Source organism: Malaclemys terrapin, chromosome 3, assembly GCF_027887155.1.
Source record: "Malaclemys terrapin pileata isolate rMalTer1 chromosome 3, rMalTer1.hap1, whole genome shotgun sequence".
Classification (NCBI taxonomy): Eukaryota; Metazoa; Chordata; order Testudines; family Emydidae; genus Malaclemys; species Malaclemys terrapin.
This window is the reverse complement of record NC_071507.1, coordinates 72,280,097-72,299,307: the sequence shown is the minus strand read 5'-3', so window position 1 is coordinate 72,299,307 and position 19,211 is coordinate 72,280,097. Positions and strand designations below refer to the sequence as shown.

Here is a 19,211-nt window from a genome sequence, read left to right as displayed (position 1 = left end):
AAACTCAAAAATGGAAGTTTTAAGGCACTCAAATACAAGCAGTTCACTCTCTAGGGAAGGCTGATCTTGTAGGCAGGTACTGGTTTAGTACTTAGGAACAGTGGGTTCAAATCCCATCTCTGCTACGGACTGTCTGTATGACCTGGGGTCTAATAAGGGATGTATTTTTCAAAAGAACTATTAAATTAACTAAAAGGATGTATTGGCTAATTTCTCTGAAGCTTGGCAAAGAGGGAGCGTAAGGCACAAATGGCAACTATTTGCTCAACTCCCAATGGCCATCAGTGGGAGAGGGGCACCTAACAGCCATTTGTGCTGTTGAAAGTCTCCTCAAATGCTGTAAGTTGTTCGCTAATTCCCACTGAGAACAACGGGCACTTCTGGGCACTTCATGTGCCTAATGGGAGCTGAGCTTTCTTTAAAATCTGGCACCAGCTGCAGATGCTGAGCACTTTGGAAAATTTAGTCTCTCTCTGCCTCTGTTTCCCATCTGTAAAATGGGCAGCACATTTATTTCTCCAACCCATTGTCTGCCTTGACTATTTAGATTGTGAGCACTTTGGGGTAGGAATTTATGTGTGAGTGGCCAAAACCTAATATGATGGGACCCTAGTCTAGGTTGGGGTTTCTAGGCACTACCATAATACAAATAATAATTTGTGATGTTTTGATATTCAGATCCATTTATTTTATAGTGCTCTCAGATTCCCAATATACTGCAAATGTTGGTATTGCAGTCACATAGCTCCAGCAGAGAGGTCACCCTGGAAGAGAAGCTGGGGATTTGGCAGATGTGTGGGGGATAGATGCAGATGTTCAAAAACATGAGGAGGGTGACATTGGTACTAGGGAGTGGTGGCATCTCCTCTTTCCATCCCCATTGGGTGCGGGAGGGGAGAGAGAGAGACCAGTTTAAATTCAGTGGTGAGGATTGACTTTCTCCCCAGCAACCCTTGAAAACAGCTAGCTGCCCCACTGCACTCTGTATCAATGTGTCACTGCATCAACAATAATGGATAAACCCAATAGCTTGATGAGTATCAGAGGGGTAGCTGTGTTAATCTGAATCTGTAAAAAGCAACAGAGGGTCCTGTGGCACCTTTAAGACTAACAGAAGTATTGGAGCATAAGCTTTCGTGGGTGAATGTCCACTTCATCAGATGCAAGTAATGGAAATTTCCAGAGGCAGGTATAGATCAGTATGGAGATAACGAGGTTAGTTCAATCAGGGAGGGTGAGGTGCTCTGCTAGCAGTTGAGGTGAGAACACCAAGGGAGGAGAAACTGCTTCTTTGGTTGGATAGCCATTCACAGTCTTTGTTTAATCCTGATCTGATGGTGTCAAATTTGCAAATGAACTGGAGCTCAGCAGTTTCTCTTTGGAGTCTGGTCCTGAAGTTTTTTTGCTGTAAGATGGCTACCTTTACATCTGCCATTGTGTGGCCAGGGAGGTTGAAGTGTTTTCCTACAGATTTTTGTATATTGCCATTCCTGATATCTGACTTGTGTCCATTTATCCTCTTGCGTAGTGACTATCCAGTTTGGCCAATGTACATAGCAGAGGGGCATTGCTGGCACATGATGGCATATATAACATTGGTGGACGTGCAGCTTAGATGTGCACCAGTAGCTTATTGGATGTGCACCAATAGCTTGATGTTTCTGATAACACAACTAGTAGTGAAATAGCTAACATGAACTTGTGAATGGTTGTCTTTGGGCTTCAGAGCTATCCCATTGAGATTAATGGGATCAGTTCCTTCTGCTCTGAGACCTTTTGTTTCAGGCTATTTGCACTCTGAGTCAGACATCCCTGCATTGGCTTATTCTTGGTTCACATTTTGTGCCTATAGATGAGAGACTTAACTTCTCAAAAATGAAATCCTAGATTGTGGAGCACAGCTATGTGGTGACTTAAAGGGAAAGGGGCAATTACAGTCATTTGTGTGACCACATCATTGTATTATATACCAGTGGCTAGTGACAGCTAAGATCTGACGGTTCCCTGATGAACCAGAAAAATGAGCAGACTTACCCCTTCATGTGTCTCCTAACTGGACTTACGAATATAATGATAAATACTGTTTTCCACATGCACAGTGCCTTTTATCTGAAAATCATTTACAAAGTTACATTATCTTCTCCATTTTAACAGATGCCCTCCCTTGACCTTGTTTTCCTTACCCAAAATTACACATTAACCAAGTCAAGAACTGATCTCTGGTCTCCTCTCTACTAGTCCCCGCTCTATCTAAAAGGCAGTGAAAGACTGGACCAGTATGATGTAACAAACCCATACTGGCCTAATTTAAGCTCTGAGAAGCCACAGTTGAAACACAGCTGATTCATTACCAAATGACAGATTTTTTTTGTTTCCCTTTTGATTTCTTATGGGCCAGAATATCTGTCTTCAGTGATTGGCATTTTATTGGGTTCCATCTGCTAGGAGACATACATATTTTCCCCAAAACTTTAAACCATCTTAACTTTAAAACTGTGTGTCTTCTCATCCAGATTGTTTTGTATAATTTAGCAATTTGGTGAATTACCGGTATTTCAAACAATGCCAAAATGAATGCACTGGAATACTCCAATAGACCAGTTACTATATTTTTATAGGCTGACAGTGGTTGCTACCTGGTTAAGTGTTGGTCCAGCTGTGAAAGGTTTACATGCATTCTGTTGACTCACTGAGGCAGATGACTTATTGCCCCACCTGGGTATAAAAGAGCAATGGCGTCCTCCTCTCTGAGGAGAGAATGAAGTGGTCCTCAGGGAAGAACTCTGAGAAGATTTGAGTTGACATATCTTTTTGTTTTCTTTGTTAATAGAACTAAATTCAGGCAGAGGGTGAGTCTGGGTTGTTGCTCTGTATAGAGTGTTTGTATAGCAGGTTGGGAGAGGCACTAGCTTATACTCTGAATGGCCCAGGTCTAGAGGACAATACATCTGTGCAGTCTCTTCCTAAAAAGCTTTAAGATTATACTTCTCAAAGTAAATAACATATAAAGTTGTGTGAAAGTTGGCTGACTTGGTTCTGAGGGTTGTGTGAATGTCCTCCAGTTTTGATCCATGTGTTCTTACTCTCTCTGAGTTCTGCTTCAAGTTTGGAGCAACTCAAAGTAAAGCTTAATGATAACTATCAGGTTTTAACTGGTTTAGTGTCTTAAGCTATGCAGGAGGGGCTAAGTTGATTTTTATATGGTGCTAAAGGCTTCTCAGTATTTAACTGTTAATAAAGCCATAAATCTGGCATGATTTTGATGCCACACCATAAATATGTTAATGTCTGTTTGAAATTGGGCCCAGGTTCCCTTTAAAGGCTTGTGAAAAATAGCAAACTTTTCAACTTAGCTGGTTTAAGCATTGGGGTTTGTATTGGAGCCAAAATCCAGGTGTGCTGCTGTTGCTTTGGGTTTTGCTGGAAATGTTTGAAATAATTAGCAGCAAAAAACTACTATATAATAAGAGGACCAAATTTCAAAAGTGGCTTCCTAAATTGTGTGCAAACATCACATTTGCACAGATGGGTACAAAAGGCTTGATTCTCATTTACACCTTTATACCACTTTGGCAACATTAAAGGGCCTTAGAGTGAGTTATGTACACTTTAAGCAGTGTAAAGGTGTCTAGAGGCAACTGAGCATCAAGCCCTTGGTATGAAAAATACAAAGATTTAAGCAGGATTTGTGTTTGCAGTCCTGGCAGCCATCTTTTGTAAAACTAGGCTGTCTTTTCAGAATCTATTTTGTGATAGTCTGCATGTTAGAGACACAGAATGGGTCACAGATATTTTCTGTTCACAGGTGATGATAAAGTTCTACGTTTATGGCATCCCAATATAAACACCAAGCCAGTGGGCAAGTTGTTGGGACACTTATTTAGTGTCATGGAGATTGTCACAAATGAAAAAGATCAGCACATTATTAGCCTTTCCACTGCGAAGGTAAAGTACTGTCCCTTAACTTCATGAGAACCACTGTCGTGGTATAGTTACTTGTATAGTTAGTTAGACTTTAAGTTATCTCTGCAGATGGTATTAGGTTTTAATTGTTATCACATTTTTATTAGAGTATTTCACACTGTACACAATACACTAAATTCTTATATATGGTTCATAAAGGATTTTCCTGCAATGAAATAAGTATTTGTTTTTAAAAAAATATTCAAATTATTTTATACTATGAACCAAGGCTGCAGGAGTCCCGGTGCCTCCTGTGGGACTCCAGGAAATAGTCACTGGGAATTTAACATGCTTAACTAACTTAATTCTGTTCTTTAACAGTTATCAGACACACAGATGACCATGATTGGAAGAGTCAACATGTTTTTTGTAAAGGGAAATCATGCCTCACTAATCTATTAGAATTATTTGAGGGGAGTTGACAAGAATGTGGACAAGGAGGATCCAGTGGATATAGTGAACTTAGATTTTCAGAAAGCCTTTGACAAGGTCCCTCATCAAAGGCTCTTAAGCAAAGGAAGGAGTCATGGGATAAAAGGGAAGGTCCTCTCATGGATCAGTAACTGATTAAAAGATAGGAAACAAAAGGGAGGAATAAATGCATGCAGATCCAGTCACCCCATCTCAAAAAAGATGTATTGGAATTGGAAAAGATACAGAGAAGGCAATAAAAATGATTAGGGGTATAGAACAGCTTACATCTGAGGAGAGGTTTAAAAGGCTGGAACTTTTCAGCTTAGGAAAGAGACGACTAAGGGGGGGGGGGGGAATATGACAGAGGTCTATAAAATCATGACTGGTGTGGAGAAGTAAATAAGGAAATGCTATTTACGCCTTCTCATAATACAAGAACTAGGGGTCACCAAATGAAATGAATAGTCAGCAGGCTTAAAACAAACAAAAGAAAGTACTGTATATACTCGTTCATAAGCTGAATTTTTTTAGTAAAATAGGGAAGCATCAGAGTAGCGAGTCGGCTTATGAACAGGTATAGAGATGGGGAGAGGTGAGATACAGCTCCCCTTCTCCCCCCCCCAGCAGAGGGAGCAAGGAGAAGCAGCACAGACAGCAGAGCCAGAAGGGAAAAGGTGGGGCCAAAGTCTCTCCGCTTCTGGCCACGCTGCTCCCCCCCCACAGCCTCCGAAGCAGCTGCAGCTCCAGGGCTGGCACGCTGTGGCCGCACCGCCCGGCCCAGCCCGCTGGAGCAGCTCCAGCCAGGCCAGAGACATCCGCCCCTTGCTCGCCCCAGCTAAGGTGGGAGGGAATGGGATGGGGAGAGTGTGGAGGTCCCATGCTAGGGGGGGGCAGGGAGGAGTTACACGGGGAGGGGTCATGTGGTGAGGTCCCAGGTTAGGGGTGGGGTCGTGTGTGTGTGTGGGGGGGGGGGTCCACAGGGGTTACTCCCCTGACCCCCAGCTTCTCCCCCGCCTGAAAAAAAACTTCCCCACCAGTTGCTGTCCCGGCCCATCAGGGTAAGCCGCTGGCAGGCCAGGACTCTTTGTTTACTTAGGTTTACCTCCGTGCCTGCTCGAGGTAAACAAACCTTCTCTGCCTGCCAGCGGCTTATCCTGATGGCCCGGGAACCAAAGTTTGCCAACTCCTGAATTATAGGGTCAGCTTATGAATGGGTCATAAAAATTTGCCATTTTAATTATCCATCTTGGGGGGGGGGGGTGTTGGTTTATAAACAAACTGGCTTATGATAGAGTATATACGGTACTTCTCACAATGCACAATCAACCTGTGGAACTCTTTGCCAGAGGATGTTGTGAAAGCCAAGACTGTAACAGGGTTCAAAAAAGAACTGGATAGGTTCATCAATGGCTATTAGACAGGATGGGCAGGGATGCAAAACCATGCTCTGAAATGTCCCTGGTCTCTGTTCGTTTGTTTGCCAAAGGCTGGGAATGGGTGATATGGGATGGATCACTTGATGATTACCAGTTCTGTTCATTCCCTCTGAAGCACCTGGCATTGGCCACTGTCAGAAGACAGGATACTGGGCTAAATGGACCTTTGGTCTGACCCAGTATGGCTGTTATGTTGTACTCACCCTTAGTAGTCCTATTGAAGTCAGCAGGACTGCTCACACCATGTAAAATTAAGCACATGCTTAAATCTTTGCAGACCCAGGTCACTAGACAACATTACAAACCACACACATGTGAGATTTAGAAACAAACTTTCTTTCCATTTTACACTTGGTGAATTGGAGGCAGAGGCAATCAGATTTGTCCAAGGCTATAGAGGGGAAGCAGTGTTAAAGATAGAACTAGCACTCAGGAATTCCTAGCTCCCAGTCCTGTCCTCAGACCTTTGGATTATGACTTGCTGGGTTGGCAGCCTAAAATATTCATAGTAGAGCTGAGTAAAATTCAGAAATTCCATCCTCTGGGAAATTATGATAGTTAAAGTTTTGCTTTTGAGGTGAAAAGTTGAGACCAAAAGTTTTCACACAACAAAATGTTTTTCTCCATTTTCAATCAACACAAAACATTTTGATCTTCTGAATCAAAATATTTTCATTTTGGTTTGTTGAATTGACCTGGAATGCTTTGTTTTGAGTCAGTTCAACATTAAACAGGCAGCCCAGATGTGCCTATCTTTAAGATGTAATACAGGCACAATACAGTGTTTGCTTTTGGGAGGCAGGGTGTTCTGCTGCTGCCTGATTGGTTACTTTTGTTCTCACTTGGTGTCCGGTTGACCTGTCAGTCTGTCACTCCGATGCTTATATCTTTGAGGTTCTAATGTACAAGTGACTCGTGGGAGTTCAGGATGCCTGGGGCCCCCATTATCTCCTATAAGCCAGCCTCCCTGGTTGGACTATGTCTCCTATGATGCACCTACATCTACATGACTTCCATGATGTACCATACAGCTTGGTCAGAGGAGAGTTCATATTACATCACGGGAGCTGTAGTATTTCTGGGAGCATGGTCCATAGAAGGGAATGGGGGCTCAAACTATGATTCCCATGGGGCAATGTGGCACAATAGGGAAATGCAATTTAATGTTGAGCTGACTCCGAATTAAGGGTTTCAGGTCAGTTCAACAAACCAAAATATTCCAATTTGGGTTGAACCCCCCTCCCCCCGAAATGAAATCTTTTGTTTTGATTTTTCCAATTGAAAATCTACATTTTGGCAAAATTGAAGTTCTCCCATGAAAGGTTTTTGAGTTTGTGAAAACCTACATTTTCTTTCAGAAAATAATTCTGATGGAAAATTCCCAACAAGCTCTAATTCTTAGCCTCTATGTATTGATCTGTTAATTAGCAGTGTAATGAGGGGAAAATAAAGAATACATCATGAGTCGCCACTTGGTATGGAGTCCTTCACAAAAAGTGGACTCTGTACTGGCAAGATCTAAAAAAAATAACTTGAAAGGGCTTAATGGAGCAAAGTATCGATTAAGTGAAAAACAGACCTTCTCTTTGATGTCAAACATTACATGCTGACTATACGAGTGGGAACTCTCACAGGAAAAGCTATCAACATGTTAGGTTTGTTCCTGCTGTCATTGTACTCAATGGGAGTTCACTGTTTGACTTCAAAGGGAGCAGGATTGGGCCTTTTCAGTATACATCTTACTAAATTTCCAAAAATAACACTATTGTTTCTGATTTTGATTCAACGTTATATCTTCATCTGAGCCAAACAAGCATCTCTTCCGTAAACCTTGGGTTGTGCCAACACTAAATCTTAACATCAGACTCAGAAAGCCCATTACTTTCCTTTACTGACAGCAAATGATACTGGCTGGAAACAAGACAGTTGCATATATTCTAAAAATCACAAGTTTGTTCTTTAAGGTGATTAATTTTCTCTTCTGGGCTTGTTTCCCTCGATGATTTTCCTTTGAAAATAAATGACAGCCTGTCTGCGGACCTTCATCTATGATAGTCCTTAGCTCAACCAAGAGGCACCTTAGAATCCCTCATAAATTGATTCCCCCATTCTAAAGACTTCTTTCAATATAGAAAGGAGAATCAGTCTCCTTCTGAAGAGATTACAGCTGGGAAGATGAGGTTCATCTGCTTCTTCGCATAAACTAACACTCAATTACAATTTTCCAGACAATATTCAGAAAGTCTAACAAGGGGGAAGCTAGTGAAATCTGAAAGTATGCGACAACCCTGACCTTTATCCCTCCTTAAAATAAAGAAAGGTGAAAGAGATCAGAATTCACATAGGAGGCACTAGGTCTCTTCTTAGAAAAAAATAGTACTATTCAAAAATACAATACTGTTTGTGAAACCCCACCCTAAATGGTTAGTGTCTCAACCTGCCAAAATTACCTAGACTTTGGTCACACTGAGCAGACTGCACTGCCTCTTGTTTTTGGCGCAACAAGGTATTGTCTTTGAGCACTTCTATAATGCCTTCCTCCTGCAATTACAAATCTCTCTTTCCCCTCCCTCCCCCAACTTTATACATTGCCTTTTGATTAATAGCATTTTATTATTTCTAAATCACCTGAGTGAAATCCTAGCACCACTGAAGTTGATGGGAATTTTGCCATTGGTTTTAATGAGACCAGACTGCCACCTCTGCAGATGACAAATATCAAATTTTGTCTCGAGTTTCATACACATTTGATTTTTCCCCACTCTACAAGTTGAGCTAGACTGAGTACACTAGTATCTAAAGCTGCATGCCTTCTAGTTTCTATATTGATGGTACAGCCTTGAAATCTGCCTTCAGCTGCCTTTCTTGTCAGAGACATTTCAGGAAAACATTTCTCCAGTGCACTAGCCTCAGGCTTGTCTTCGTTTCTTTGAAGCCTCTTTTTACACAGTATACACTTTATTTAATAGAAAGTTAATAACCCCATGGTAGGCCAAGAGAAATAGCCTGTAAAATAACCAATAAGTCTGTGCTGATGGGTGCATGGGAAGAGCCTTCAAACATGGTGCTGTTGAGAAATTCAAAACTTGGTTAAAAATATTTCCCTTTTTAGACCCAATTCTGTACTTTCAGGCTGCAGTGCTGCATGCCCAATAATCAAACGTTCATTGTAATATGGACTTTAACAGGGTTTTGTCTTAAATTTAGTTTGAGGAATATCAGGAGAGAGCATTCATTTTCATCACTATTTCCTCAGCACTGTCACTCCATCAGCCACCTGAGGCAATATCTCTTGAGATTTATCAACCTGCCTGCACCTCTCCCACATGTTGCTGGTACCTCTTACACTCTGACTGCCTGGTACTGGTCTTTTGGGCATTTACTTGCAATGTGATGATTCTCAGTAGCAGGGTAATTTCATGTTAGGACAAAAAAAGGAATAGGGAGATAGCCTCTGGCTCTCTGTCATCCTCCTATGGCAATGGCTGCCAGACAGATTAAAAGGTGGTTTGATTGCTTTGTAGATGGGAGCAAACTGTGTTTTAAATGTGTCCTCAAAATGCATAGCCCATTCTGCCCTAGGCATTAGTGTACTTTGGGATGATGGCTAATTCTAGTACACACTGCAAGACCGAAACATGTTTTAACTATGTTTGGCACAACCACGTTATAACTGAGCTTCTGACATTGCTGTTTGTACAGTGTAAACGGGCTGTTAGATCATAAATTCTCTGCAGGGAATGTATCCTACTTTTTTGTAAAATCTATTAGAAAAGTTGAAAAAAACATGTATGAGAGATCAACTATTCTTTCAAACTTTTTAGACTCGTAGTATAAGACCTATGTGACTTTATCTATTTAGAGTTAGGATCAGCCAGATGTGTCACTAGCAAATTATTTCTCCAGTAGAGTATTCCTTCAGTTCTTCCAAAAGGAAAAATCTAACTGCTCACTCATACCTCAGTTCAGCTACTTCATGACACTCCCTTAGGCTCTGATCCAGCTAATACTTACACATATTTTAATTTTATCTATGAGTAATCTGACTGATGCTAATGGGACTACTCAAATGCATACTGTTACTCATGGGTGAGTTTGCAGGATCGAGGCCTTGCACAATAGGTAAAGTTGCCACCTAATAAATGATATTGAAAGGGAGAGATGTTTTCAAGCCTGGAGTGCCAAGTTATTAACAACTGTATTGAATGACTAGGTAATTCATAAGTGGCCGAAATGAGACTGATGGATTAAAGCTAGCCTGAATTTGTATAAAGTGGTCTGTGTCCGCTCCATGTTCAGTACAGAGATGCAGTCCATCTACAAATCCCAGCATGCAATGCTCCAGTTTCCTGGTTTAGTTCTGTAGTCTCTCTGCAGTGTAATTCTGTATTAAAGATGAGTGGTTACAATCTGCTGTTAAGTGAAAGTTGAGTGCTTGGATTCCAAATATTGTCAGTGTAATCCTCATTTGGGCAATATTTGGGTACCTTAGGGATAGTTGTAATAAATATAATTATTAGTGGACATCTGTCTTAAGAAAAATTGAATGAAAAGAAAGCAGCAGGCATGTTTATATTTTTTCTTTTTAAAGCTACATATCCAGTTCTGCCAAAAGCCTGAGGGCTTGTTGGTAGGAAATTATTTCTGATAGAAGATTTGGGAGGTTGCTGCTTCCTGCTGATGAAATTATGAATGCCATTTTCTAGTGTTGAAATTGTACCTGATAGCGTGAGAGGGGTGGGTTTTTTTTTTCCTTCCTGACTTTTCCCAAAGGCTGTTTTCTTGGATTTGCGTCATATGTATAGCCTTGCCATCCACTGATCACTAATTCACTTGCGTATTTTATTATTCCGTGATCTCTGTACCTTAAGAAAAATCAATGGAGGGATTTTTGTGTGTAACAGTGAGATAAATAATATTAAATATGATTGCTTTTTGTCTGCCAATTGGTGACTCGCATTCTGGGGATAATTTATCCAGTAGCATAATTAAAATGGTGATTAAATTTCATTTTAAGTTCATTTTAGTTACATTTTGAAAAGATGTGAGGTTTGTGAGAGAGACACTTAGGGAGAATCCCGATATATTTAGTTCTATACAAAAAATACAAATATTGTAAGGATGTGGCTAGTCTACTTTGTTGACAGTCCAACTGAATGCCAAGCAGTCACTCTTGTTGTTCATTGACCTGCTAATACAAATAAGAATTAGCCACATGGGGGTGTGTGACAGTGTAAATGTATTCTAGAAAATCTTCAAAGCAAAATGTGAGTGAAATACAAATTAATACAATGTATGTAACTTGCTAATGGATTTTGCTCAAATGAGAGAGGCTCAGGCTTTTAGTGCTGAAAGTACAAAGTTCAACCCTTGCTGTTAGACCAAGTGGGATCACTTATATAGACAGAAACTATTAGTTGTGTATATAGAAATGTCTTTAGATAAATATATTTAAGAGATTTATTTCTTTGATGGCCTTCTCTTGAACAGGACATAGGAAACACCATTAGATTCCATTCAGTTTCTTTTGTCAGAGGATGGAGATTTCCTCCTCTTCCCACAGAAGAAGCAGGAGTTTTGTTCCAATAAACCAGTGGATCCCTAAGACACACCAGGGCTCTGTCCCTTCACGCTGGTTCCATTTGGTTCCCTGACAGTGTTGCCCAGAGCTTCCCCCTACCCGTCATCTGCTCAGATGTTAGTGGGAAGATTGGGTGCAGGCAGGTGGGGGAGGGGGTACAGGGCATGGAATGAGGGATGAGAGAATTAAAACCACAGTAGGCTTTTGGAGGGAGTGATGCTGTAAATGGCAGTTGTCCCCCCCAACCTACCTCCAGCATCACACAGCTTTAGACCCATGGAAGGACTTTGTGATGTTGCTCAAATGGGAGGTGGAGGGACTGAGAAGGGGGAACATTGCTATGAAGATAGCATTCCCCTCCCCATTTTGGGCTTCCCCCCCATCCAGGGATATGATATGTTACTGTCACAATAATCTCCACAATTGTGATGCATCCACAGCTTTGCACACTTCTCTGGACATTCCCCTCTTACAATGTAAGCATGTAGCAGCAGATCCATTACCACTGCGCTTCACCAAATCCACTCTGCTTAGTAACAAACTAGACTAACTTTCCCTATTGTAGTTAGGGTCCCCATGACTGGACAGCTGAGATGGGGGTGGATCAGAGCTCTTCTTTTTACCCTGTGCTAGAAGAATAGGTGATTGATTTTCAGGCAGAGAAGATTAGGCAGCAGATCCCAGAAAGTTTTATCTTCTTACCAGAAAGGTGGTGTTACTTATGAGAGGTTCAAGAGCCAGTTCTGACCTTTCCCTCCTTCAGCCCAGAGCCAAGGCATTTGGGGACCTCTTGTCCAAAAGGATTATGAGAGAATAGGCTGGGCAACAAAGTGAGCTGAAAAGGAGAGCAGAGATGCAAAAGAATTCCCTTTTCTCCAGTAAGAGACCTGAGAAGAGGCAAGATCTATTGTGGACCTGTCTATGTAAAGTGAACAGGAGCTGCTGACTGGTCTCTCCAAGCAAAGGGGTCAGGAAGGGTGTTGGAAGAGGCCTAGAGGGAAAGCCAAAATGGCTCAGGAAAGTACTAAGAGAACAAGACTATATGGGGAGATTATACTGGGGTAAGGTAGGGTGTGAATTTAAAGCGCTGTAGTTATACCAGGTCTAATTCACCATGTGGACACACTTATTCTGGAGTAAGAGTGCCTTTTTCTGACTTAGCTTTTGCTGTTTTGGAAACCATTTAAATAGGCAAACTCAGCAAAGTACAGTTGGAGGAAGGAATAAGCTATGTCACTCCGAGTTACTTGGGGAACAAAGTGAGGGAAGGGAAGGCCAGGCTGTCAAAGTTCATAGCAAAGCATGCTGGGAGAAGGAAGGCATCTGGGGCCTGTCCCCCTCAATCAGTTGTATGAGGAAGACAGCACCAAGAAGGAGGTGGCATCTCCGCTGAGAGTTATCCTGGAAGGCAAAACATGAAGAGTGCAAATAGGGGCCTAGACAGATTTTTGACTTGGATTAACCACTGCTGTATGGGACTTGTATTCTTGTACAGGCCACAGCTCTCAGAAATACATTTGTCATTGTTGTGTCTTATGGAGTGACAGACATGTAGGGGTTAGACAAACCACTCCATATCTGTCCTTATTTATCCCATCCCTTACCACTTTGTTGTGGTCAGGGGCATCCTGATGCTCCACAATAGACCGATGCATCCAGAAGGGACTGCGCATGGAGTCCCAGCAGAACTGCACCACCTCTGCTACACACAGGATCCTCCACTGCAACGGAACAGGTGGCAACAATTACCTCCAAATCTGTTAAAATAAACTCTAAAGAAAAGTCTTTGAACTTGGGGAAGGATATCTCAACAGCCTTGTCTATAATGCTCCATGTGTTAGACTGATAGGTTGCCAATACAGGAAACATTCTGGAGATTTATACAGCACAGGAGAGTTAGGGTCACTTTGGATGAAGAGAGTCTTAAACCATCTTGTAAACTGTGGATTAAAAGTGTTCTGGTCTTCAGGCTCTAGATTACATTTTACTTAGCAGTTAATTTGTTATCTCCTGTAATCCTCTGCATCCTACTTCGTAAAGTACAAATAAAGGTGGTGGAGGTTTGGAATTTCAGGGGCAGCTGACCATTCCAGCACACTCCCAGACAGTCACAAGACCTATGATTCCAAGCCAGCAAGGTATGTCTTCACTGCAGAGTTACCCCTAACTCCTCTACACACACACCTACTTTGCTTTTAATCCAGGCTACCTGGCTCATCTGGGGCTTTCACTCCGGCTAGAAAACTGTCCACTTTGCAGTGAGGATGTGATGATAGTCCTCCAGTGCCTTCCCACAATTCCCCACTCCCTGCCTCCTCCGTGTGTGCAGAAGGACAGACAAATTCACCGGAAAAGAATCAGAGCGGCTCAGTTTACTGCAGTGCTAAGAATCCTGGATGTGCCTCTAGTGACACATGCGAGTCCATCACCAGTGAGGACACAGTTACTGGAGTGTGGCTTTGCAGTGTGGCTGCTCACACATGGGCGAGGCTTACGTGGGTGCTCTGACACCCCAAGTTAACTCTGCAGTGGAGACCTGCCCTGAGGCTGAATGAATCAATGGAGCAAGTATCACAGGGGTATTATCTTAGATGGTCTGGCTGGTGGATTGGAAAAAAAACATCTGAGGCCAAAGAGATTCATGCCTAGGCCTTAGAACACAGGCCATCAAATGATACAGTCATTAGTCTTGGCACACACAAGTCCCATTGACTTCAACAGGAGCTGTAGGTGCTCTTTGCTGCTTAAGATTTGGTCTATGATGACTGACAAGTAGCTCATTAAGTCTTCTACTTAGTTTAAAAACTGGTGCTGTACAGTAGTCTGGCAAAAATGCCAAGAAAATGTCACCTGAGATGCAAAATCTGCCCTCCTCTTCTTCCTGTAATGATTAAGAAAATTGTAATGAGATTTAATTTTCCTGTTTTAAAAAGGAATGGATAAGGGGAATTTTTGCAAGGCAGGTATATAGAATAAGCATCTGAAGAAAGGTCTGTTTCCGAGTGCTTTCTGCGAAGTTCCTCAGTGAAGGAAATGTTAAAGACCCAACATTTTTCACAAAGTGGAATTCTTGTTTTTCAAACTAGCCCTACTGTAACCTGGTGCTCTCCAGCCAATTCCTGTTGTAGTGCAATCTGAGAATTCCAGTGCTCCTGGAATTTAATCTAATGCAGGAGTTGTTAGTGTAGCGGAAACTGCTGGAAATCTGGTAATAGAGCATTAATCTTGTACCTGTGTGCACACTTGACTTTACTCCACCCAAGACATTGTACATATAGACTGAATAAACATTGGCTATTAAACAGATTTCATTTAATCTTAGCCACCAAGGAAACACTTCCATATTTAGTACAAAGAAGGAAAGACTTTGACAGCTTGAAATTCTGAAAACGTTTTCAGCAGTTTACTTAAAAGGATCAAATGGAAACGAAACTGTCCCAAAATTAAGCTGTTTCTGTCATTGTACAAACACAGGGCGAATAGGTAGTTCCTGCCCCAAAGATCTTACAATCGAAATTCATTTTAATTTAAATTCCTACACTGCTGGTCATTGTCACATCTGTTTATACACAGAATGTGTAATACTTAGCGCGTGATTCATTTTATAAATCTTATGTGGCAAATAGAAATAAAAGACTCCATGCACAGTTTGGCACAGCTTTGCTTGATGGGCAGCTGCTGTTCAAGAGTGCGCCAGGACTAGACTATCTGTGGGGATCAGGATAGAAAAGAGGCTGAGTGGCAGAACTGGCTTGGGGAAGTTTGCACAGCAGCTGCAGGCATCATGTCAGGCTATTGGTAGTGCTGTAATAAGCCCTCACTTTCATGAGCAATAACTTGGCTCACAAAATTAAAATACAAAACTAATAAATGGACTAATTATTAAAAATATATTTCTTCCTGCTGTTGTCTTGTATTTGATATGATTGCAGGAAATATGAAAATGCTTCTGTAAAAAGTCAGATACAGCTTTTGTAGCAATTCTGCCCCTTTGGGCCAGACATAAGCCAACCTTTAACATGAGGCACAGATGGATGATAAGCCACATGTAAAAGCTATGTTATGGATACCACAGATGTGACTAAGATGTCATGCTGTTTCAGGGCTATACTGCTGTACAGCTTACATTCTGGGGATAGACTCTGAATCAGGTTTGAGTATCCAAAAATTTGCTTTTTCCCTATTTTTTTTTCTTCAGAGTAAGCGACACACGTTCTTTAACAAGTGAAAGATCACTGAGTTTTAACAGTTTTGATTTACCTAGATGTTCGTATCAGCCTGCATGCAACTCCCAAGATCAGTTTGACTAATTGCCCTGTTTTATTTCAGCTCAAAGAGGAGCTAAAGATTTTCCTTGGTCTTTCTGCTCTGAAATTTGCAGCAACAGAGTCAACTAAACATGCTGATGTGTGATTATATTCTGCGATTATTTCCCCAATATGCAAACATGTGTAAAAGCCAAAAAAAAGGGGGAAGGGGCTGCCAACATTTTTTTTGCTTGGGGCGGCAAAAACCCTAGAGCCGACCCTGTATGCAGAGACTCATTTCTTAATTGTTGTGTGTATTCTGTCCAGCTTGTTATGAGAGGTGGCCTGAGATTCAACCCAGTGAGCATAAGCCAGCAGCTCTTGAGTTCTATTCCTGACTATTGATCTTTAAACCTCTGTGTTCTTAGGCAAGAATCACATCTGCCCGGCTTCAGTTTTCCATTTTGAAATATGGGGATAAAAAAGAAATGTCTCTAGCATACCCTCTCCTGGGTGCTATGCAGCTGGAGTGATTTGCATGTAGACCTTAAAGTTGAAAAGTGCTATAAAAATGAGTGTATCATGGTGGCTTAGTTTTAATTACTTTAATGGTGGTAACATAGACTTCAGTCTTCATAAAACAGGACCAACTTATTTTGTCAGCTGTGTATTTTTTTGTTTTTGTTTGAAAGCCCAGCTTTGCCTGCTTTTGGTGTGTTGCTGATCTGAATGGATTTAAAGTGACCTCTTCTCACACCAACCAACTCTGTTCACATGACTTGACTGTGCATTAGACAGATGGTTCCAATAGCACAGATTACTCAGCAGGTCACTTGTGTCTGCAGAGAAGTTCTTCGTGGGGAGGGAGCAGAGAGAGGGGGGAATTGAATCAAGGACGATACAGCTTGTCAATAAATATAAGTCTCTAGTATAAAGAGCCTTACTGAATAGGGCAGTCCTTAAACAAGCTCTCTCTCCAGGTGGAAGAATGACCTATATTTACAGTGGAAATGCCTTACATCATGCTAACTGGGACACAATTTGCAAGCACCAAATTTTGTATGTAAAATATCACAGATGCTGCATCGAATAATGTACTTGTATTCTGACAAGTGTAGTTCAGCTTGAATTTATGATGTTGCTCCATACTGTACTAGTGAATTCACTGGCGTATAGTTTGTAAATCGTAACACAAGACTTCATAATAATTGTCATTGCTTTGCTAAGAAGTGAGGTGAGGAGTGTGTGTGTGTGAGAGATAGGGAGTTCTATTCTAATTAAGTGCTTAAACACTACACCTGTCGCTCTGGTAGCTGAGCACCTTTTGATGGTAGTTATGGTCTGCACATTAGCAAAATGAGAACTAGCAATATTCTCCTTTATTAGCTGACACTTAAATAACAGTTGTACAAACTGTGTTCTGGTTGTGGTGGAAGATTGTTCTAACAGGCTAGGTATGCACGCTTTCCAAATAAACTACCATTTCCTCCGGCAGTTCCCTCACTTGCACTGTACCTAAAAAGAGCTCAGTGGAAGGTATTACTTATTTCCTTTCTGTAATAAACTAGTTTAAGAATCAGAAAAATAACTTTAGTGAATAAATACTAATTGGAGAAGGTAGTTCGGGACTGTTGGCATTAGACATTTCCAGAGTCCACAGGCAGGGTTAATGTGACGCTTCATCCTTCTTAAATAGCCATGCAACCCGAGGAGGAATGTGTGGTTTTTAAGCTCTTCAAAAGAGGCACTATTGTAAAGATCCTAGTGTCAAAGTCTGGGAAGAAGGGACATCGCTTCTTAGTAGGCTGAAGGTGGAAGACATTTCTCTTCACTATTGCTACCTGAGCATTGAAAATTAGTGATGAGTCAAGGAAGATGTGGGCACTAATCAGATGAAAAATTATTACTATTAATGTTGGGGGGGGGGGGTTCTTTCTTTCATGGAGGAGCTTGGGCTCCTCAATGTGTTTCCTTATTCCTCTCAGCATACCTTCAGAGTCAGTTTGAGCCAGCTGCCTTCCAGACTGGGGCTGAGCTGTTACAGGCATCTTAAACACAGTCCCAGTGATCATCTGAGGGGGAGATGTACATCTGGGTTCACCAGTATATTGTTGGCAACACAAGCCCGAGGCATTCTGTATTAAAATCAAGTTCATTTAAATAGTTTTCAGTAGATTTCTTTAGATCCAATAGGGAGTCCCTGCCAATGTGCAATAAGATGAATAAACCATAGCCAGTGGTGTCCATACAAATAGTAAAACTGCACTGTTTTAGGACACACTTTTTTGTGCTCAAACTCAAGTGGTAGCTCTGTCTAAAACTATGGAAGATTTCACAAATCAGTCCATAATATGGATAGTGTTTAACCACTCTTCGTGTGTGTGTGTGTGTGTGTGTGTGTGTGTGAGAGAAAGAGAGAGAGAGAGATAAGCTCCCACCATATGTTGAAATCCAGCAATCTGACAATTCAGGGTATAAAAAGGATTTCTTGAATGAAAAATTACAACTGTCAATCTCGAGCAAACTGCTATTCAAAATAATGTGCATATTGAATTCTCTTGGCACAAAAATTTTCTGTCTTGTTTAACAGAATGTTTTCTATAAATTCAACAGATTTCTAGGTTTGTAAATAATTGATATAGGTGCCTTTTGCCACACAAGTTGGCATTTCCATGGCAGCGGTACTGGAAAGGCTACAGAACTTGGTGCAGTATAAACTTTCATTTGAAGCTTTTTTTTTTTCCTAGCCCACATAGTTGTGAAGACTTTATAGGAAACTGTGTAAAGTGATGCAATGATGGCTGCAGACAGATGGAGTAGGGTAAATTGCCTCTGTTTAGCTCAGTGGTTTTACTGGGAAACCCAATGGTGGCCATTGAAATGCTAACTCATGTGACAAAAGGCACCTACACCAATGAGGTTTTGGCTTTATTATTACAGGCAGAGCAGCCCCAGTCATGGACTAGGAGTTCCTACTGTGCTAGGCACTGTACAAACAGACGAAAAACATAGTCACTGTCCCAAAGATTAGGATCTAAGGCTAGACACTTCTTGCAGTGTGTAGAGTACAGACAGCCACTATGCATGTAGCTACACACTGCTGTGGAAGGCAGGCTGTGTTCACACTTGTCACTATACTGTGTAGCTACATGTGATCACACAGTGAAAGGCTCTGGCAGGGGGATACTACCACAGGTGCGGGAACTAGAGGTAATGAGGGTGCTATCGCACCCCCTGGCTTGAAGTGGTTTCTATTATACACAGGGGTTACAGTTTGGTTCAATGGCTCTCAGTACCCCCACTATACAAATTGTTCCAGCATCCTGAATACTACACTACTAAAAATAGCAGTGTAGATGTGGGATGTGCTGCTTGGGTGTATAGAGAGCCTATGGAGGATATATAATATATACCTTAGGGGCTTAGGCATGTAGGGTGCACTCTCACCTCAGCTGTGCCTCACTGTCTACACTGCTATTTATACCTGTGCTAGCTGTGCATGCAGTGTCTGTACTCTACACCAGTGGTTCTCAAACTAGGGCCGCCGCTTGTTCAGGAAAAGCCCCTGGC

At 41.6% G+C, this 19,211-nt stretch overlaps 1 protein-coding gene across 1 annotated transcript in view; it reads left to right on the top strand.

Moving 5' to 3' along the window:
- The first annotated feature begins 3,777 nt into the window (after positions 1-3,777).
- WDR64 (WD repeat domain 64) overlaps positions 3,778-19,211 on the top strand; it is a 78,767-nt gene continuing 63,333 nt past the window's right edge. The window contains exon 1 of the mRNA XM_054022864.1: positions 3,778-3,945. Within this exon, the coding sequence (XP_053878839.1) occupies positions 3,778-3,945 (168 nt within the window). The remainder of the gene's footprint in view (positions 3,946-19,211) is intronic.